Below are 21,637 nucleotides of genomic sequence, written 5' to 3'. Positions count from 1 at the left end.
TTGTGATTGAGGCCTCATTTCTGAGGAATTTCAGCAACACCTGGATATACTGACATTAACTGTGGTTCAGTGATTAAACTTTCTGCAGTTGCTTTAGTAACCCGTTCTTTGATAGGATTAAACAATTTGTTACTTTTTTGAAAACACCACTAGTCTCTACTTCACTAGTCCACTGATTTATTAGTAATAATTCTTCATACTTACTAACGCACTGACCACCATAAAACAGCACTGATCACAGGACATGCCTTCTGGGGTGATATTTGAGAATGTCTTTGCAAATATATCCTAGTTCTCCTCAGTGTTTGAACAGGCTTTTTTCTCCATTGAATATCTAATCAGCACCTGATGAAGGATCCCGAGAGGGTATTTCTCCATTCCAGAAAAGGCCTCTGGGAGGGCTGTGGTGACACTGCTTCTTTCATCCTCTAGGTCTCGTATAAGGTAAATGAGCTGTAGCTTTGCATGTCTCTTGATCTATGCCTTTCCTAAAAGCAGAAATGTCTCTTCAGGATCTAAGCTAACAAATTGTAACAAAGGTTCTTACTGTCAAGGCACAAATCAGCTTATTTTGCAAACTACTGCATTTGGAATTTTCAAAAGAGCCCTGAAAAGTTATGCACCAAATGTCCATTGCAATTCCTCAAGAGTCAGACACCAAGCTCCTTCAGCCAACAAATTCAATTATGCTGACACACAGGTGATGTGACTGGAGCTGACTGTACTCTGACAATGTCTCATGCTGGCTGTGGGCAGGAGAGCACAAGGGCAGGAAGACGTTAGAAGCCATGTGGCATCCTATGCTTTCATGGTTGTGTATGGTCACTTTTGCAGCTCTTTTACCTGTAGCAGCTTTAGGTGCCAGGCTGCAAATAGGCACTTCAGGTGAGCCCAAAAACCTACTGAGGGGCAGTCTGAGCGCAGGTCTAAACAGGCACCCTTCTGAGCATGCCCCAAATACCACTTTTTCATGGAAACGCATCATACAGCCAGCACATGGCAGACAAATTCACTCCAGAGCCCACCCCAGGAAGGGCCCTGTCACATGCCGAAAGGGCAGACAGGATTTGTAAGCAGCTGGAGTCCAGCTTGGCTTTATAGTGGCATGGCTGTACCTGCCAAAGCCAAGTCCAGCAGTGTTGACACACTGACTTGGACGAGGAAAAGTGCCACACTTTTGGGATGCTGTGGACAGAGGCTCTAGTGCAAAAGATAAATGAAGTTTGTGTAAACTCCTGTTACCTCTTTAAGTATTATATATCTGCGATACGTATTCTTTAGATAAAATGCACCTTTTAGAACTGACTGTAATTCTGTCACTCTGTCCCTTGTTAGCTTTGGCACCCTTCATAAGCACGATAGAAGCAATTCTGAAAGTCTTGGAAGGGTGCAGAGGAGACATCAGGAAAAGCATGCACACCACAGAAGACTGTGCCAAAACAAATGAGTTTATAAAGATCACTTTGCTATGTAGTCTATTTGAACATCGTACATGCCATGTCTTTCACTGTATATTCTTCAGACTATAAATAAATCAAATTGACATATATTCACAATCTAGCACCATCTGCTGCATAAAAGAGGAAGGCATTTTAAAAGCAAAAAAGGATCTGTTCCTTTTCTTGCACAATACATCTTAATCAGTGAAACGTATTCCTGTTTTTACAAATGTGTAGCTTGACTTTAAATATAACAAGTATTTGAAAAGAACCATTTGAGGAAACCCTTCTGACTATGGATTCTCATTCACTATTACTTTCTGCACTGCATTAAAATTCATTTCTCTCCAAAACGCTAAGCTGAGAGCAAGAAGCAGGAAGGTCTTATTTGAAGTGTGGTGAATCAGACCTGTGAGGAAGAAATGCATACAATCAGAGTTAAGGGTTATGTTTTACATATAAATTCTTCTAATTTAAGATAAACATTGGATTTAATAATGGACATAAATAATTCTCTGCATCATCGTATAGTGTTTTAATTTGGTAATTTTATTTTTCAGCTGTTTTATATATACCCTTACAAGAGGTCTTTTTTTTTTTTTTTTCATTAGCTATATCAAAAGCAGGGGATATTATTCCAACAAATTTCACTCAGGAACAAAAGTTATAAATTTCTTTCCTATTTATTATTATTTATATTTTTAAATATATTTGTATATGTTTTTATATGTGTGTGTGTATATTTTTTTCCCCTGAAATTTTAAGTGTCTCTATCTCTTTTTAAAGTTTTTGGAAGATAGTGGCAAAGCATAGAGATATATTTTAAAATTCATACAGGCTGCCTCAAAAAATTAAGCTTAAGCAACTTTGTTGCTCTGCATGACAGTAAAATTAACTCATTCAGAAATTTAACTCTCCTTCTTGTGCTTTCTCAACAGGATGCTTTAGTCCTGTGTTGTGACTAGCAGGATTTTTTGTGAAGCACCTCTGAAAACCCAGGTATCCAGCCTCTTTGATTTTTCAATAAATATACTAAAAAAGTACACTTTCTAGGTTTTTGATCACTTCTTTTGGTGAGCTACTATACAGTTTACAGTACTAGGAAAGGGAAAAGTGGAAGTTCTACACAAATAAATAGGACTCAGAGCTGAAATGTATTTTTAGTACTCTTCTGAATTGAGCTAAAAAAATTGCTCATGCTGTAAGAACCTGTCATATGCTCCAAAGTTAAAGACAAGCTCCAGGTGCTCTGACTCATCAGCAGGTTTTACAAACAACTAAGGAGCATAAAGGCTTCACCTCTGCTCATTCTTCCTAATGTTTTCCCCACGCAACTGCAAGGAGGCTGAAGTGATGCAAACAGCAAAAAAGCTATGAGTTATTCCTTAGCCCTCTGAACCTGAGCTTATTGATGCGGTCTTTCTAAATCACATTTTCTCCATTTCAGATCAGGACTTCAAATTACCTGGTACCAAATCACTCTCCTCAGGAGCAAGCAGTCTACGATTCCTAAACAAGAACACAAACACAAGCCCTTCCATTACCCTTGAAACAGGATAATGCATTCCAAAGCAAAACAGATAAAAAATTATGAAACATTAAGCATCAAAAAAACACACCTGGCTGCAAATCTACAGAAAAACCTTGTGAACTTTGCTCATAGTTTTCTATAATATTTCAGAATATCAGATCTAAACATAGCTGAATATATACCTCAGATCTAGTTATATATTTCTTCAGCTATGTTTTTTCAGTTGCTAAGAAATTTCTTTCTCCTGTTTCTTATAAAATACAAGTTTATTAACATCCCATGTGCTGTAGGGAATCATTCCTCATTGGACTTACTTTGAATATACCTGAAAGCATTTTGTTGCTCCTAGATTTTATCTACTATGGTCCAATGAACTTCAGTGAGCTTGACCTCAACCTTGACATGTTGCTCTTTATCTTCAGGTGATAATTCAGAAAGTAACTGCTCACAGTCAAGTTTAAAATCATTCTTTTCAGATGGTTTTGAGGAAAACAAAATGATCAAAAGCAATTCTTGACCTTCACCATTCCCTGATCTGAAGCCAAGTGCAGTTAGATTCTCTCCCATCCTCATGTCTCCCCATCACATAAGACTTTTGAATCCAAGGCTTGCTGCTCATTTCACCAAGTGCAGGTCTGGGGATTCTTTTTTTTGATTGAAAATACAGCTTACTAATACAGCAACTATTACAAAATGTACTTCCAAGCACATAACTTCCAGTGAAGACAGAAAAACAGTTCCCTAAAAATATTTTCAGCATGAATGCACCCAAATGAATTCATAGGCTTTTCTGAATCAATAAATAATTTCTTTGCCACATCAGAGTTGCAGCCATCAAAAGAGACGCTTAAGAACACGCACGTTTTCATACCTGTAGCAGAGCTTTCTGATCAGATCACATCTGTGCATGTATGAATCTAAAAGATGACCTTAATGCAAAAAGCTTTGAAACTATAACCCTTGATTTATATAGAGCCATTCCCATGCTCAGAAGTGACCAAGTCCTCCCTAAGTATTGCACTAGCAAGCAGTCTAAAACCTAAACTCATTTGCATTGCAGCAGACTACATCTATCTCATCTATATGTCAAAGAACTTGGCAAGTTTTAAACCAGTCCCACTAGCTTCACTGGGAAGAGTAGGTATTTAACACCTTTGCAAAATCAGGTGATTTGATGGGTTGTTTAAAGCTGTAAACTCAAGTCTTTTGTGTTTAAACCCATTCAGCAAGGTGTGTTTAAACCCATTCAGCAAGTTCGGAGGAGTAAGACCTAGATCCCTGGTCTGTAAGACCCTGCCCTACAGCTTCATCATTCACAGTGCTATTAAACTCCCATGTGCATCCTTGGACTATGGACACAATAGTAATTTACAGCATTAACTAGTAAGATACATGGCAGAGTATCATACAGCAACGAAGATTGGTTGGAAAGCAAAATTACCCCCAAGATCTTTACAGTCTGCTTCTTGGCAGTGCTTTGCATCTCCTGCCAGATGCACCCAGGCTTCTTGATGCTGTTTCTAACAGAATAATATAGGGCAAGTCAAAAATCTCCAAAACTGTTTCTCAAATTTAAAAAAATGTTAATCAAATCAAGTTTCTACAAGAATAGCTGGGGCTGAGCATGAATTTTTAGAAGCTGAAAGACCAGTTTCCAAAATGTTTAGGCTAGTCTCTAATAATGTCCAAAAGCCACTCTAGTGTGTGTATTCTTTGCTCCTGACGTGCAGCAAGCAAATAATGTTCTGTTCTTCACTCACAAAATGCACTCAGAAAACCTCAGTTCTTCCAGAGAAAATAAAGTAGGGAAATCTTGTCATTTAACCTCTACAGCCCTTGAGCAAACAAACCTCTCAATGAGCAATACTTAAAGGTGATAATTTTTCTTCAGCCTCACCACCATTCTTCCCGCCTATGCTTTCCAACTTTACATGGATCAAAACAGCATGTTTATTCACATCTAGAAAGCTTTTTCCCTGTGAATGTGATTAATTATTTTCCCCACATTATAAAATGTAGAGGACATACTTGCTTTACTGCAGCTACCCATAAATGCAAATCCAGAAACTAAAACCATTTGTTCTTTTTTTTTTCCTAATTGCAAATGTCAGTCACTATGGCAGCCAGCCAGCAGCAATGATGGACCTGGAGACGCTAAGCACGCAAAATCCAGAGCATATTGCACCAAGGCAGGGTCTGCGGTCAGCTCTGCACATAACCTGCAACCCGCAGGTTTTCCATCTCCATTCAGACCCAAATTTGCCTCCGAGGAAACCGAAGGGCGCAGGAACCGCCGTGACTGGCATATGGCTTAATGACCCCACGGGCTGCATCCCACCGGGCCGGAGGCAAACCGGCCGCGCCCACGGGAGGATGCTCCCAGGCCCGCCCCGCGCCCGGCCGCCGGTGCCCCCCGCGCTGCCCCGGCCCCGCCGCCACCTCGGGGCGGTGGCGCCCCGCGCGACCTGGCCAATAGGAGCGTGGGCCGCGGGAGAATTCAGCCAATCAGCGTCCGCGCCGGCGGCCTGGGCCCGTGCTGCGGGAGGGCGCGGGGGCGGCCAGCGGCACCCGGGACCCGCCGCCTGGGGCTCGCCGCCCACCCGGGGCCAGCGGCCGCCGGTCCTGAGCTGCGCCCGGCGGCAGGGTGCCAGGGCCCTGCCGGAGCCCCGCGGCTGCTGATCCGCGCCCCGCTTCTCCCCCGAGATGCTTCTTCCCCTGGCCCTGGCGGCAGCCCGGGCTCCCGACGCTGCCCGCATCACTGAGGTATCGGGAGAACATTGTCGCCTCGCCCCTGGGAACGGGGCAATAAAACAAAACTGAATAAAATTGAACAAAATAAAATTTTGAAACGCAAGAAAATTTAGAAACAGTAACGATCAACCAGCTCTCCTCCCGAGAAGGCTGCGGCAGCGCACCGCACGGCTGGCAGAGCGGAAGCCGCAGCCGCAGAGGCCTCCGGAGCTGCCCGTGGCGGCGGGCAGCGCGGCCGCAGCCCGGGCCCAGCGGGGCCGGCGGCAGAGCTCTGCCGGGGTCTTGCCGCGCCCCTGCGGGTCCCGGGCGGGGACCGGGGCACCGGGGCTCGGCCCCTGCCCCCCCCGCGCACGGACCCGGCGCGCTCGGTGCCCCATAGAAACGACACGGGGCTGAGTTTCTCCCTGCGTCTCCCCTTGAGTTCTGCACTTCGATTTAGCCGCTGCATAGCAGTTACAAAAAAAAAAAAAAAAAAAGCAAAACACATTTTTTCTTGTTTTGTTTTGTTCTCGACTTTGGTTGTTACAGTTGGTTATATTTAGTTCGGTTTGAATGTTGTTTCTTATCTCAAAGACTATATTAATGTTTAGATATACAGACCGTGAATTCACACAAATTTACTTTTTTTGTAAAGGTAGCCCAAGTATTACGATTGACAGGACACTTCTATTAAAACACACAAACTCCACTGACGTGTAAAATAATTCCCGGACCATACCTTTATTATTCTTCCCTTTCCACAACCTCATAGCGTACATGACGCCTCTCTCCCCAGCAGCAGCTCCATGATGGATGCCTGCCTTTGGGAAAGCAACAGACAAATATTGAAATAAAGAACTGGCCGGCTAAACTGTTGGTCCCGCTGCCGGTGCTATAAATGACAACAGAATTTTCGAATCCAGCGACAGATGAGCAAAAGGAGAGAGCTTTTCCCATTTACTTTCATGACAGAAACACCACTTTGTCCTGGGATAAAAGCGAATCGACTAAGTGGGTATTTAGTGAGCTAGCCCAGACAAAAAAAAATAATTTTTAAAAAATCGTAAATCCTACAGCTTTTGAATCCAAATCAAACCTTTAAAGGAAATCCAAGCCTGGCATTTGAATTCCGATTTCCTACTACTATCGAGAACGTTTAGCCTTAAGTGAGCAAACGCAGGATCAATTTTATATCTGAGACTCTTTCAGATGCTGGTAGTAGTTTGTATTTACCATTGTGTCACCTACACCCTGGACTGAAATAAGGCCCGATCCTGGAAACTCAGCGCTTTCTAACTATCCGCATCCACCAAGAGATTTAATATCTGCTCCAGAGTTGTTGACTACGCGAAATCAAGAAGCGGGGCCCCCTCCTGTCCCCTCTGCCTGCCCGGGTGCAAGCTCCCACCGAGAGCACCAGCTCGGAGCTGAGCGCGGAGACCCGCGGAGCTGGGCTCACTGCCGGCACCGCGGCACTGCTTCGCGTGGGGACCTGGAGGACTTGCCAGGGGAAACAGTCATTTTTCTGACAGTCTTCTTTAAGTTAAACGCGTTTCAGGTTTGTCATACCACCGGCATAAGGAGATTTTCCTCTCAGATAAAAGTACCAACGATTCTAAAGAAGAGTGTTTGCAAAAGGGGCACGTTTGACAGAACACAAACAGATAAAGCAGACTAATAACGTTCAGCCTTTAACATCTCTGCTAAAAAGAACCTAAAAGCAACAAAACCAAAAAGCTTTTCCAGAAGTCGCAGGCATAGGGAAGAACGGATTGGATTTTGCTTGGGTTTTGCTGGTTTCTTCTGCTGCATGAGAGGAGGAAAATACTCAGACGAAATACTCGAGGCAAATTCTTTAGAACTTGACCCAAAGACGATGAATACGACGAGATCTGGGCCGAGCCTCCCAATCATCAGGAGCGTTACAGAGAAACACGAGATCTTGCTAACGACCACACATCAGTGAACAATTAGACAAACAGTAGTTTGTCAGTAACTTTATTTTTTTCTTAAAAAATCGCATGACAAACTGGAACCAAGACCAAAATACTGTATCCACTGTACATCAGTCATTAGAAAACAAACATACACCACATTTGTATTCTACCAAACAGAGAGTGTATTTCCTTTAAAATTATATAGTGCGTGCTTTTAAATTCATGCTTTTCAATATTTATTTTACATTTGTTACTCAAATATTATCTGTTATAAATAATTGCAACTTGATCAAATGGTGCACCTGTTATACGCGAACCTCTTCAGTGCTGCAACTGTAGCTTTTTGTTGCCTCTTTCTTACTTTCTTTCTTTTCTTTTTTTCTTTCTTTCTTTCCAAAAAGCTGTTGGTATTGCTTTATTAGGACCCGAGAAAGCACATCTGAGGTGTCAAATAAAGTGTACAGATGCCAGAGGCGCTTGCAGACCCGGGTCTGCTGCTGAGCCCCACGGCTCAGAGCGCTGGAACAAGTGACGGGAGAGCACATAGAAAAAAATCGTTTCCAAAAGGCACAATTTCCTCGACACAAAGGTACAATAAAAATATATGGCCACTGAGATACGGGCGCCTATGGGGATGCGGTGCCTGTCCGGTGGGATCCCGGGCCCGCCAGGGCTTCGCCCCCCACCCTCTCCCGGCCTATCTCCCCGCACCGCGGCTGCAGCGGCGGGGGGACGCAGCGGCGGGAGCCCCGGGACGCCCGCGGCGAGAGTGCACTCCCGGCTGCCCCGCCGCCAGCCGCGCAGTCCCCCGCGGCACTGCCTCCCGTGGGACCACCCTGGGAGGCCGGGAGCTCAGAGTAAGGGGTAGGGGGGGCTGCAGCGCGCCCCCGCCCCGCCCCGCCCCGGCCGCCTCCTGCATCACTGCTCGCGGTGCCTGCTGCCGCTCTCCGGGTCGCTCTGGTCGTCGGTGAAGCAGACGTCGACGTCGCTCTCGTTGTCAGTCTTTTGCTCCTGCTCGGGGTGCGCATAGCCAGAGTCATTCTTGTCCTCGGCCGCCTTGCCGAGGCTCTGCCCCGGGTGCCGGGACTTGACGTGCCGCTCCAGGTCGCGGCGCCGCACCAGCACCTTGCCGCAGTGCTCGCAGCGGTAGGGCGTGTTGCCCTCGGCGTGCAGGCGGATGTGCTTGTTGAGGTTGCTGGGGTCCCCGAAGGGCCGCAGGCAGACCTTGCACTTGAGTGGCTTGTAGCCGGTGTGAGTCCGCATGTGGATCTTCAGCCCGTACTTGCGGGAGTACAGCTTCCCGCAGTAGAGGCACAGGTGCCCGGTCTTGGGCTTCCCGCCGGCCGCCCCCGCCGCCCCTGCCGGCAGCGCCTCCAGCCGCCCGCGGCCCTTCTCGGCCGCCAGCTCGGAGAGCTGCTGCGTGTGCATGGCGATCTCCCGGTCGATGCTGGCCAGCGAGCCCAGCTCGGCAGCATGCAGCCCCGCCGCCGGCCCCCCGAAGTACGACACCGACTCGGGGTACTTGAGGAGGCCACCGAGGTGCAGCTTCAGCGGGTAGTAAGGCGCGGCGCCGTAGAGCAGCTCCCCGTTGTAGACGGTGAGCGGCATCACCGGCAGCCCGCACTCCCCCGCGTACGCCTTCAGCCCCTCGAAGGGCGGCAGCGCGAAGCGCTCCAGCGCGCCGCCGGGCAGCGGCGGGTAGCGGGCGGGAGGCAGCGCGGCGGCGGGCAGCCCCCGCTCCACCTGCCGGAAGGCCGAGGCCTCCTCCAGCGGCGAGAGCAGCGGGAAGGCGCGCAGCCCGCCGCCGCACGCCAGCCCCGCCGCCGCCGTCGCCGCTGGGGGGGCGGCCTCGCCCGGCAGCGCCCCGCACTTGGGCGGCGCCTCGGCGGCGGCGCGTCCCGCCTTCAGCCCCCCCAGCAGCTTGGAGAAGCCGAGGGCGGTGGCGCCCCGCGCCTCCTCCCGCAGCGGCCCGGCAGGGCGGAAGGCCGAGCGCGCCCCGGGGCAGAGCGCCAGCCCGTTGCCGCCCGCCGGCCCCAGCAGCAGCCCCGGCCCGCGGGCGGCCCCCACGCTCATGTCCAGGGCGCGCTCCTGCTCCTCCTTGCCCGCCGCCCGCTTGGGCAGCCCCGGCTTAGCGAGCGGCGGGGAGGCGGTGGCGGCTTCGCGCTTGACGGCCTCCCGCGGGCCGCAGCCGGGCGGCGGGTGGCCGCGCAGCGCGGCGGCCGGCGGCTCCTTGGGGGGGAGGCCGAAGGCGGCGGCGGCGGGCCGGCCGTGGTCGTGGTGGAGGAAGGGCCGGCCGTGGCTCAGCGCGCAGTGGAAGTGGACGTGGGCCTTGAGGCTGTTGGGGTACTTGAAGGTCCTCCAGCAGTACCAGCAGATGTACCGCTCCTCCCCTGCGGAGGCAAGCGGAGGGGCCCGTCAGCGGCCGCCGCGCATCCCCGAGCCTCCCCGCGCCCCCGCCGCCCCGGCTCCTCCCTCCCCCCCCCACCCCCGCCCCGATGTCGCGGTGCGGTGCGGGCGCTGTGCGGTGCGGGCCGCGCTTCCGCGGACGGGGCGTCGTGGGGCCGTGGGGAGCAGCTGCTGCCGCGAGTCGTCTGTCGGGGGGCCCCATCTGTTGGCGTTTGCAGAGGAGGAGGTAGCGTATGTCAAGGAGTCGGCTGCACCGAACAAAGGCCAATCTAATGATCGTGAGCCCTTCATTACGCGGCGAGACAATATCCGATATGTATGGGCCATATGTAATCATTCCTTTTCAGAGGACAATGCCCTTTGTGCCCCGTCCCCTAAACATTTCGGCTTCTCTCGAGCGGAACAGACCTCGGTGGCCGCGGCTGTGCTGGCTCCCCGGCACCGCAGAGGCACAGTCTTCGCTGGCCCTGCTTTGCCAAAAGCGTCCTTCCAAGGACAACCTCGGCTGCCTCTGCAGGCAACCTGTCTGTCTGGGTATCTTTATTCTTTCGGTTTTTCTCTTTCTTTCTCTCTCGCTCTTTCCTTCTTTCTCTTCCTCTTTCTCTTTCTTTCTTTGCCTCTCTCTTTCTCTTTCTCTTTCATCCTTCCTTCCTCTCCTTTCTCTTCTTTCCTTCCTCTTTTCCTTCCTTTTCTTTTCTTTCTCTTCCTTTTCTTTCGTTCTAACGCATTATCCCCCCCCTGCCCCTCTCCCTTCCCTCTCCTCCCCTTTCTTCTATCTCTTTTTCTGTCTATATGTATCCATCTTCCTCTCTCTCGTTTCTCCCAGTCACTACGAGGCACCGATGGGACGTTTCGGAACCCGCGGGCCCCCCCAGCCGCTGCCCGCCCTGCACCGCCCCAGCTGCCCTCATTGCTCAGTTAATGCTCCGAAACGCCAAAGCGGAGGCCAAGTGCCACACGGAACCGAGAGGCCGCTCCGAGCCTGGGCCCAGCTCCTCGCGTTTTGGGGGGGTCCCTTGGGGGGCGATGGGGGTGCGGTGGAGCACAAGGGACGAGGATGGGCGTGCTTCGGCCCTGCGCTGCGTTCCGCGGCAGCCGGGGCACCCGCGGGGTGGCGGGTCACTGTGGAGCACGCGCTGGCTGCCACCAGCCTCCCGAGAGGGCTCTTAACGCAGCATTCGGGCCAGGGATCAGCCGGCGGCCGCCTCGGGTGAATCACGAAGTCTTCGCTCTCCACGGGAAACTCGAGGGCGAACTCGCGTGGGAGGATCCAGCGCTGTTGCCCGTGTCTCGCCGCCCGTGTCCTTGCCGTCGTGAGCGGCCCTTCCTCGCTGGCCGTGGAGCAGCAGTCCCCGGCCGTGCAGCTCTGTGAAGTCGTCGGACGTGGCCTTCCGCCCCGTCGGGGAGGGAGGGAGGCGGCAGCGCGACTGCCCCGGCCCGGGTGGGGCAGCGGCGGCGGGAGATGGAACCACGGCCGCAATCCCACCGCCGTGCACGGGAAAGCGGGTAAAGAAGTGGAACGGGCCGAAAGGCGTGCGGCCTCAGACCTCTGCGGGCTGCCTCCCACTGCCTGCGTTTGCCTTTGCGAGTCTCTACAGCGATGCGGTTTGGCCCCACTTGTCCTCGGCAAAAGCTTGGCGGGACCGGCGGGACGGGCTGCCTGCTAGGGCCGCCGAGCCCGGCCCGGCGCTTTCCCCGGTTCAGCTCCAGTTCAGCAACTATCGCTCGGAGAAAAAAAAATGCAAAAAAACCCCCAAAAACAAAAACGAAAAGCACCCTTTTCTCATCACGGTAAACCCATATAAATGGGGTCAAACACAAGATCTCCAAAGTTTTGTTTTGATTTGTTTTTTTTAAAAAAAAAAGCTCTCTGGATTTCTTCCGCCCTGTTTTGTTTTCTGTTTCTTATTTCGGCGTACTATCCTTACAGGAAGAGCGCTTTAGCATTTTGAGACAATTCTGAGTCCGCATTATTTGGTCTGGAAACTGTGGGGCTGGTGTCGCAGCAGATCCGCAGGGTCAGTCTGCAGCTGAGCCTCACTTCGACGGGACGAGGAAAGTGCCACACGCTGGGTGCTTCTCGTAGACCAGAGATTTCCTGCCTTTATTTTCCTCCGGGCAGCGCTGGTACCTATCCGCAGGCAGGAGCTGCTGGAAGGGTGGGAGAGCGGGGATAGGACCCAGCGCCGTGTCCTCCTTCCTGCAGCCGAAGTTTCGCCAGAGCCCGGGCTTTTCGAGGGGGTGACCCTCGGCAGACCCGTGGCCTCACTGACGCTGCGGGGCGGGGGGAGGGGGGCAGAGAGGTGACCAAAAGTTTCTTTTCCAGGTATAGTTTTAGTGCAAGGAGGGATCTGGGCTCTTGCGCATTGCACGAGTCGGATGGGACGTGAGCAGCCGGCGCCCGGCGTTTCGGCAGTCACCCACCCCTCCGGGCCGCGTTCCGGTCACCCTGCGGAGCAGCCAGCCTTGAGCGGAGGGGAGGGCGCAGCCCCTCCCCGGATCGTGCCCTTCCCAGGGCCACAGCCCAGCTGAAGCATCTTCCGCGCAGGGCAGCAGCAGGCGGGGGCCCCTCGCCGCTCCCTGAGCGGGCTCAGCCCGAGGCGGGAGAGTGCCCGCGGGTCGCGCCGAACCGCCGCCGCCGTCCCGGGGGCCGCAGGGATCAGCGGGAGGCTGTGCCCGCCGCCGTCGCGGCACGGCAGGTGAAGGCTGAGCGGTTTTGTCGTCTTTCCTCCAAGTTTACTGTGCTGCCATTTTTGTTAACCATTGGTGCAACTCCACCTAAGAACCAGCCTGCAGATGGAAACAAGCCGTCCCAGGCGGGTGGCTTCCCTTTCCCGATATCCTCATGTGATTTGACGCCGACTTAATTTTTTACCTAACGCATCCTAATTGACAGGGACCGCCCAGTAGCCGTTTTGACGTGACTATGTGAATCTACCCCACAAGGTAACCTGAAAAGGGGCTCTGAAGCTCTGTCAGAGGAGCACAGAAGGTGAACGCGATGTTTTTAGAAACTACCAAGCTAAATTGCCGTCTCGGAAAAGAACACTAGCGTTGTTTCATTGAAATCCTATTTGCCTATCAAAAGATCATTAAATTGTGCCGATGACGGAACGACTCGAGGCACGGGGGCCTTCCCATACGCTACCGAGTTAACAGATCACCCTTTAAATATAAGCAGATGGAGTCTTAGCTTAAAGGGTAGCAGGTTAGAAGTCGCTGCAGCTGTGCTGGCATTAATTTTCCTGAGGGCGCAGATTTGAAGGGCCCGCGTATGCCTATCGCAGTTTGAGCTCCCGTCAAAGATGTCAATTTTAAAGAGGGCTTGTTTTGTTTCGTTTGATTCGGTTGCTCTGAAACGAATACCCGCATCTGTACCTTTCTCGTCGTGCGTGGGGGTGGCGGTGACGGGGATGTCAAACCACTGCGCCAGGGGGTTGGAGTACCAGACGGTGAGCTCCTCTCCCGGCTGGACATCTCGCAGCGCCCGGTAGAAAATCTGGGAGGGAGAGAAAGGAAACTTCTTCAGGAGGCTTGAGAGGGGAGGCAGGTGGCGGAGAGCGGTGCCAGGCCGGCCCGGAGCCGCGAGTGGGGTACCTGTCCTCCTGGCAGATCCGCAACAGCCTCCAGTGTCTGCTCTTGGGAGTTTCGGGCAGCCCGGATTAACCCTATCCACTCCAGAGCTGAGCTCCCGGCTTCATCCACTAATTCCCCTCTCACCATCCGCACCTGGAAGACAGGCGGCACCGCTGTCACTTACACGCGAGACGAAGCAGAAAAGAAAGCAAAAAGCTTACCCGTCCCCTGCCTGCCTGCCTGCTGCGCCCTGCACGGCTAACCGGCTTCCCCACGCCGGGCGGGCGCCTGGGCATCGCGGCTCGGCGGCAGCAGCGAGAGCATGTCGTTCCGCCGCCGCTTTGATTCTTCCCTCCTCGCCCGCCTTTGGGCAGCACCTTCCCCGACCCGCGGGTGCCCTGGAGAGCTGCGGCTGCCCGGAGGGGGTTGCTGCTCTCCGGGGTAAAGGTGGAAGAGCCCGGGCCCGGTGGGCACCTGCAGCTTTGCCAGGGGAAACGGGATTTTTCCCGTGGGTCGCACTGGTCCAAACGCACCTTGTTCAGTCTCAGCTGCTACATTTAGCTTAACGCTATATTAAATGAACAGGTAAGGTGGTTTGGTTTTGGTTTTGGGTTTTTTTGGAACGGTTTGTGCAAAACAATTGCGACATACACGACTTGTCAGGAGACGGGGAGGGGGCAAGGGGAGGGTTCTGCTTAGCTACGAAGTCCCTGTAGCTCCGTGCTTCATAATCTGCTTGCCCATACAAAGAGAAAATGAAGTGCCCGTTCCCTGAATGACCGTGCAATAAAAGTCATCGGAACAAAGCAGTCTAAAGCGAGAAACGAAGGGAGCCAGATGAGAAATAAATTTGAGTGGGCTGGCAGAGCGTTTAAAAACAATTAAAGGGCATTAAAAATCCGAGCGGAACGCGTGAGCCTGGGCTGCCCTGGGGGTGGACGGAGGGCTCTCACCCGCAGCCCCCTGACGAACCTGATGGACGGGGCGCGTACCCTCCGCCGTCTGCTCCTCGCTCCTCAGCTCGGGCGTCGACTGACCCCGGAGCCGGCAGCCCAGCGGCCGTCACCCCCTCCCGCTCCGGCTGTGCGGGCAATTAGCGGCTCCGGGTGTAGGAGCGGGACCCAGGCTCTGGCTCTGCGGGGAGGCCGAGCTGCGCCGGGCTGACCCGGCACCTGCGACTCGCACCCCGCCGCCGCCGCCGCCGCCGGGGGGGCCCGGCCCGCTTGCCCCGCGCTCCCTTCCGGTCCCAGCCAGAGGGTTCGCAGCCAAAGAGAGGGACTGTGCGGGGCACAAACCCGAGCCGAACGCAGAAATAAATCGGTGCACCTGCCTCTCCCCCTGCCCCTTCCCTGGACAAAACCTGGGGGCTGTGAAAGCCGCGTGTCCCCGCCTGGCCGGGGCTCCAGATCAGGGAAGGGGCAATGCCCGAGCGAGCGGAGCCCCGCGGGGTGGGGGCTGAGCGGCGGCACCAGCGCCCTCCGGCACCGGGAACCGGGTACCGGACTGCGGTGGCGCGTTCAGCGTGTCTGCGTCCAAGGCGGGGGGCGCGTCCGCTGCTCCGGCAGAGCCCCCGAGGTCTCTGGCCTCGACACGGAGGCCGGCGGGGCTAGCAGGGCCCCGGCGCTGGGGAGGAGGAGGAGGGGGTACGGGTGGGCCGGCTTTCCTGGCAAAGCCACGAGAAGACATCTCGGGGACGCTCTGGAAACTCTTCCCTTTCCTTTCCTGGCTCGCTCTAAGAAGGGAGGATCGAAGAGAGAGGGAGGAAGAGCAGCCTCTTCTCCCAAGCCGGCTTCCCCCGAGTCAACGAAAAAGCAAGGTCCAGCGGTGCAGGAGAGACCGTAGGAAAATACCTTTTTTTTGGGTCCTGGCTCCCTGCGGTCTGACAGGTACTTGCCCAGTTTGAAGGTGCCCGGCACAGGACCCAGCCGCAGCCCAGCCGGGATGCAGCTCTCCGCGCTCACGCTGATGGCCGGAGCCCTGCTGGTTTGCATCGCTGCCTCTGGGTGCGAGCGTTCGGGAACCCAAAGTACTTAAGGGGGCCGGCGTGACAGCGGCAGGCGGCGGGAGGATGAGCACAGGCGTATCTCCGCCCGCAGAGTGACGCGGCGGTGTGCGGGCGCCGGCTTTTCAACGGGAGCAGGAGGGGTACCCCTTGGCAGGGGGATGCTCTGGGGCGCAGAGTTTGGTGAGAGAGTTTGGCTTCTCGAGCAGCTGCGGAGTCCCATCCAAGAGGGTCACATGGAGCCTTTCCCTAACCCTCCTGCATAATCAGGCGGAGTGAATGGCTGGCAGACAATGGGCCAGGCGACCTTCCCATTCCTAAAAATCCAATTTGTCAAGGGCAAAGAAAAGGCGTTGGTGAATCAAAGGTCTGGAGGGACCATTAATCCTCAGCATGGGGTATTGTCCCCGAGACAGTTACGATATTTTAAGTGACAAATCCACTGTATAATTTCTCCATAAATTTTACTTCCTTTTATTGTTCCTCGACAAACCAGTTTTGGAAAATAAGTGACTATTTTAAGTCTACTTGGCTGAGCCTTTTGAGGTTTAATATACTTCAAAGATTTTTAATTCTCTTCCCTTGGCTTTATTGTAAAGGAGATTAAACAAAGAGATGGGGAATGTTTTGAGGACTTGTTAACTTCTATTGATTCCCGGCGTGTGCCATACAGAAATTGGGCAGGTACTTGATGGGAAAACACCAGAAAATACCTACACTTTTTTTTTCCTCTCTCTTTTTTTTTTTTTTTTTTTTTTAAAGAACGACCATATTACCATTTCAGTGGGTTGGTTTCAGGCCAGTAATCTGTTCAGAAGAGCTTTGATCCTTAAGGAGGATGAATAGCACAAAATATGAGCCGTCGTAGCCCTTGTAAAACACACCGCTGCATCTGCGAGCACTGCGGAAACTGTGTCTCCTAGTTCGTGCGATTAAGAAATAGAGACGGGAGGAAATAGAGACATACAGCCACCAGGAAACAGAGAGGCACGGCCAGCAGATAACACAGATGTCTAACAAACAGCGTGCAGCTGGATTCCTTGTTTAAATACATCCACAGGTTCCTCTCACGCACGCAAAATAGCTTGCACCGAGCCTGCTTTCGGAGGTGGAACCGGCAAAAAGCGATTGTAAATAAAGCCAGAACGAAGTGATTCGAACGGTGTGTCTATGTCCTTCCTCCTCGCATAAATATTGTAATTAAGACACAACGAGGCGCTAGGATTAAGTCATTTTATAATTCAGGCTGGGTATCCCAAGAAATCTCCAGAATCTGAAAAGGAAAGGTGTGCGACATTTTTCTTACACGCATGCAACAGTCCAGATGTGCCTGCCAGACCAAATAGTACAGTAACAAATTCAATTTTCCACTTTCGCTTTTATAGTCCTGTCTAATTCCCACTAGCAGGTTTTCTCCTCTCCACACCTCCTAAGTCTCCAAAAAGAAGATTTCTGACCCTTTCTCCTACGGAGAAGTTGCACATGCAGATTTTATGCATTGCATTCAGAAAAAAATTGCAGATATGGAGCTTCCCTCCCCCCGGCGTTCTTCTAACAGTCAGACCTAATAAATTTAAAAAGAAAAACCCAAAAGCTACGCTTAGAGGTGTGTCTGCCGATGGGTGCCAGGTAACTGAGGGGACTCTTCTCAAGTAACCCGGCTTCCTGCAAGATAAACCTTGGTACGTCGCTTTCGATGTGATCGTTAGTGTGGGCTTTGCTCTGGATTTGTTTGCCGCCGTCACGAGTGGCACCGTGGAAGCGAGGGCCTCAGGGATGCGCAGCGGGGGGAGAGGGACTTTGAACCGGCAAGTCTCACGAGCTGGCGGTTGCAAAGATGCCCTTTCCCCTCTCCCTGGCCGGCACCGCACCGGGAAAGCAATTAAAGCTCAGCCTGGCAAGTTACCGCCACCGCTGCCATGACGTTTGCCCACGCCAGTGGCAGTGGCTCCGGCCCCGCCGCGACCGCGCTGCCCGCCCGCCCCGTGCCAGCCGGCTGCCCTCCGCCAGGCACCGCCGGGGCGAGCCCCGAGGTGCCAGCCCCTGTTCAGACCGGAGGGCGGCGGAGGGCGGCCTGCACGGCCCGTTCCGCCCCCGGCGCTGGCCGCGGGCGCTAGTCGGGGAGCGCGGGGGCTGCCCCGGCCGGGGGGACCGCGACGGCACCGCGACGGGCCGGGGCCGGGGCCGGGGCCGGGGCCGGGGCGCTGCCGCCGCCTGCACCGGGGGCTGCCGGCCCGCACGGGGTCCGCGTGGGCTGTGAAAGTGTTTTTAGTAACGACACATACTGGCGCGCACAGGAGATAAATGTCGCGCCTGCCCCCCGCGGCATCAACGATCATCGATCGCATCTCTCCGGGGTGCAATGGCAGGGACAGTCCCGGGAGCGGGGGCGGGGGTGGTGGGGTGGTGGTGGTGTTCTTTTTCACTTCGGCAGGGACGGGAAGGCGGAGGGGGGGGGGGGGGGGCGGGGAGAGGATGTGGGGAACTGAAGATGACCCCTTTGATCAGCGGCCTGAATGGGGAAAAAAGGATAAACAAGAAGTTGAGGGCAATAAATTTAAGCCATGAACATGTCCCTGTAACCTCTGGCCTGGCCACTTAAGGATGAGCCTGGGCTGAAATTCCGGGAGCCGCAGAGGTAGAGAGAGGGCTTTTAAGGCGACCAAGGTATCCTACTGCTCCGGCTCGGGATCCGCTCCCTCCCAGGCCTTAATGAGTCAAAAAGCGTGAACGACACGCGAACAATTTTATCAATAGGACCATGTAAAGGCCGACTGTGAGGAAAGTTATTTATTAATATAGCCGATTGTGGCTGGTTCCCATCCACTCAGAAAAGAAAAGCCCTTGCTCTGGAAGCATTCACACCAGTTCTCCAATTTTTATTCTGTCCTGTGGCTCAAAGTTGAAGTTCCCCAAGTGAAATAAATTGTCCACAAAAGAGGAAAGGAACCACATTTTCTTTTATTTTTCCTTCCCTAAAAAGGAAGGGTGAAACCGATCTAATGTGCCCACTGGAGCAAAATGCAGCATGAAAGGCCGGGTGTTAAAAGTAAAAGCAGCCTTTGGAGCAAATGGGATGGAAAATTAAATGAAATTAAATAGCTTGAACGACCGTATTGTCCCTTATTAAAAAGACACATTAATTACATGGTTTCAGCTTTATTCAAAGACAATGTTTAGACTCAATCAAAACATTCCACTATCGCTCTTTATATACTTAAACCGGGCTACTAGAGGCACCATTACAGCGAGATCACTTTTGCCCAGAGATGCGACGAAAGTTATTTTCCTCGGCGGCCCTTATTTATGCCCACCGCTGAACTGCCGGTGCCCCTGAGTAACACTTTGGCACACTGTTCTCCCTGATTTAACAGGTTGCCCCATAATGAGGCATGAATGTTAAGGAACAACAGTCATCCAAAGAGGCACAGTTGCGGAGAGCAATGTCCCACCAGGGAGCTCCATTCAAACCATCAAACCGCTCCGGCACAGAGAAGGTTCAACACCACATTCAGACCAGCATGAATGCCTGTATACAGGGCCCAGCTCATTGTGCCGCAGAGCACCGCAGCGGAGGCTCGAACAAAATGCTGCAAGTTCATTCAGCAGGCCATACTCTGGCGGGACGGCCCAGCCGGCGGCTCCTGGGGTGACCTTTCTCCCAATGGCTTTGCCCCGCCGAGACGACCCCTCCCCGGGATGCGGGATGGGCCGGCCCGGGGCTCCCCGCCCTGCCCGAGTCGGCCCGGGGGCGCCGCCGCAAGGGGCTGGGGATGCAAGGAACCGGGCGGAGGGCAGGGGGGAGGCTTGCTGAGACCCTGCGACACGGAATCCCCTTTCAACCCAGAGACCAATACGGTCTGAACGTCTTTTCGCTTTCCTTTCCTTTTTCCTTTCCTTTCCTTTCCTTTTTCCTTTCCTTTCCTTTCCTTTTTACTTTCCTTTCCTTTCCTTTTTTCTTTCCTATTTTCTTCCTTTTCTTTTCTTTTCTTTTCTTTTCTTTTCTTTTCTTTTCTTTTCTTTTCTTTTCTTTTCTTTTCTTTTCTTTTCTTTTCTTTTCTTTTCTTTTCTTTTCTTTTCTTTTCTTTTCTTTTCTTTTCTTTTCTTTTCTTTTCTTTTCTTTTCTTTTCTTTTCTTTTCTTTTCTCTTCGCTTCCATTCCCACTTCTTCCATCCCCTTTCCCTCCCTTCCCTCCTTCCCTGCCTTGCCCCTTCTCTCTTCTGCAATTTCTGTGTATCTCTTCCTCGATTCCGCTCACTTTCGCTCTTTCAGCCACTCTTTCTCAAACCTCCTTCCCTTTCCCACCCTTTCCTCCTCTCTGTTCCTTCTCACCACACCATTCCTCCCCCGTGACGCCGCAGCAGCAGCCGCAGCCGCAGCCGTCCCGCCGCGGCGCTGCCGGTGCCTGGTGCTGCGGGCGGGCGGGGCCGATCGGCGGGGCCGGGCGGCTGCGGCCGGGGCCGGCGGCCCCCAACCAGCTGTGCGGTGCAGACGAGATGCGGGTGGGATATTAAAGCAGCTTTTGAATAGTAATGCAGGTTCTATGGGAACCCGGGCAGATGACAGGAGCTCGATTTGGTATTCGTATTGTTAATCGCGACCGTCAGCCCAGATCGGATCCAAACACGTTTTGTGCTTGTTAAAAATTCCAGCGTAGGGGCTGAGATTTTTTTTTTCTCTTTTAGCCCAGCTTCAATTGGAGGCGAAACTTGCCGCATGAAGTATTCAAAGTCTGTCTAAAGTTGCCTTTTAACCGGATTCTCCCCCTCTCGCAGCCCCCACCGTATCTCTTGGTTCTTTCGGTTGACATGGTGCAAATAAAAGTCAGTAAACTTGTTGCTGAATTGCAATGTTTCGGTGTACCTTTATAAATTCATACCTTTTCTCCCTCGATCGCCTCAGAATGAGCCCCTGCCTCAATTCGATTTTCCTTGCTGTTGGGCACATTTAGGAGAGAGTCTATTTGTGAAGTTCATTTCTAGGCAAATGTATTCAAGAGCTGATTGGGATGAATAGGACCGTGTGTCAGCCGCCCCTAATTGGGATTAAAGCACTTCGGACCATATGCAGAGAGTGACAGAAATTCTCAGGTTTCATTGTGCTCAGACTTCCACCCGCCTGGACACTCCCCCTGGAAAAAGGGGATTTAGAAAGATTTGGGGGAGAAACTGAGGAAATAAAGGAGACGCAGAAAATGACCGGGCTAATGTCCCTCTGCGGGGCTGCCAGCGTGGCGACTGCCGGCGACAACGACAGGCAGAGGCGGGGCAGCGGGGCGGCGGGGCCGGGGCCAGGCGCGGCCGGGAGCGGAGCTGGAGCAGGGTTTCCCGGCGGAGGGAAGTGGAGGGAGCGAGCCCCAGCGCTCTCACACCCGGCTCGTATTCGGTCTGAGAAACGCTGGGGGCTTTATGGGATAGGGATGAAAAACCCCACGGGGAAACTTTCCCGGGTGTTTCTAGCCTAGGGGACAGGCTCCCAGAGGAGGAGGTAGGCAGGGAGGGAGGGAGGGGAGATGCGAGCCACAGGCAGGGGCCGCTCCCTGCCCAAGCCCAGCACCGGTATCAAGACAATGGGGGTTTTTGGGAATGTGGCCCTGCTGCAGCAGGGGCTGGCCGGGGGCTGCGTGCCCTGCGCCGGGCCTGCCTGATCTCGTGGGAGACGCCCACGGCCAGGGCGTTGGAGGTCCCTTTCGACCCAAACCACTCCGTGAGTCTATGTTTTTAACCCAAAGTTGCTCCACGTCCATACCCAGCCACCGCCCTCTCTGCCTGTCCATCTGGGTGCCAGCTGTGCACGGGTGACCCTGGCAGGGTGAAGCTGAAGGCTCTGCACTTGTGGAGCCGTAGCGAGAGGCGACGTTCAAAGCCCAGGCCTGGCCCTCACACTGTGACTAATCCGGGTGTGATGAGGTCGTCTGGATGCGGCAACCCAAAACCTGGTGCTAAAAACCACGAGCCTGTGCCGCTCTTAGGGCCTTTGTTTGCAGAGGCTACTTTGTGCCAGCCAGGCGACCGAG

The 21,637-nt window shown here is 53.2% G+C and overlaps 1 protein-coding gene across 2 annotated transcripts; it reads right to left on the bottom strand.

Moving 5' to 3' along the window:
* Positions 1-6,657: 6,657 nt before the first annotated feature.
* On the bottom strand, positions 6,658-16,208 carry PRDM13 (PR/SET domain 13). 2 transcript variants are annotated; one of them, XM_055811286.1, is made up of 4 exons: positions 15,470-16,208; positions 13,641-13,772; positions 13,422-13,566; positions 6,658-10,027 (listed from the first exon to the last, which is right to left on the bottom strand). In XM_055811286.1, the coding sequence occupies exons 1-4, from the start codon at positions 15,608-15,610 to the stop codon at positions 8,556-8,558; spliced, it is 1,890 nt and encodes a 629-aa protein (XP_055667261.1). In that variant the 5' UTR covers positions 15,611-16,208; the 3' UTR covers positions 6,658-8,555. The 2 variants fall into 2 exon arrangements, with proteins under 2 accessions (XP_055667261.1, XP_055667262.1); XM_055811287.1 differs by having other exon boundaries at positions 13,422-13,542; positions 15,470-16,201.
* Positions 16,209-21,637: the final 5,429 nt, after the last annotated feature.

This window comes from Falco peregrinus, chromosome 7, assembly GCF_023634155.1.
Source record: "Falco peregrinus isolate bFalPer1 chromosome 7, bFalPer1.pri, whole genome shotgun sequence".
Taxonomy (NCBI): Eukaryota; Metazoa; Chordata; class Aves; order Falconiformes; family Falconidae; genus Falco; species Falco peregrinus.
The sequence above is the reverse complement of the archived record's forward strand: the minus strand, read 5'-3'. Positions and strand labels throughout refer to the sequence as shown.

Excerpts from the sequence above, each read along its gene's own strand:
- PRDM13 (XM_055811286.1), bottom strand. The coding sequence starts at position 15,610 with ATGCAAACCAGCAGGGCTCCGGCCATCAGCGTGAGCGCGGAGAGCTGC. Across the intron at positions 13,773-15,469 it reads AGCCAGGACCCAAAAAAAAG|GTGCGGATGGTGAGAGGGGA; the intron begins GTATTTTCCTAC and ends CCTGTCTTCCAG. Across the intron at positions 10,028-13,421 it reads CCCCACGCACGACGAGAAAG|GGGAGGAGCGGTACATCTGC; the intron begins GTACAGATGCGG and ends TTGCCTCCGCAG.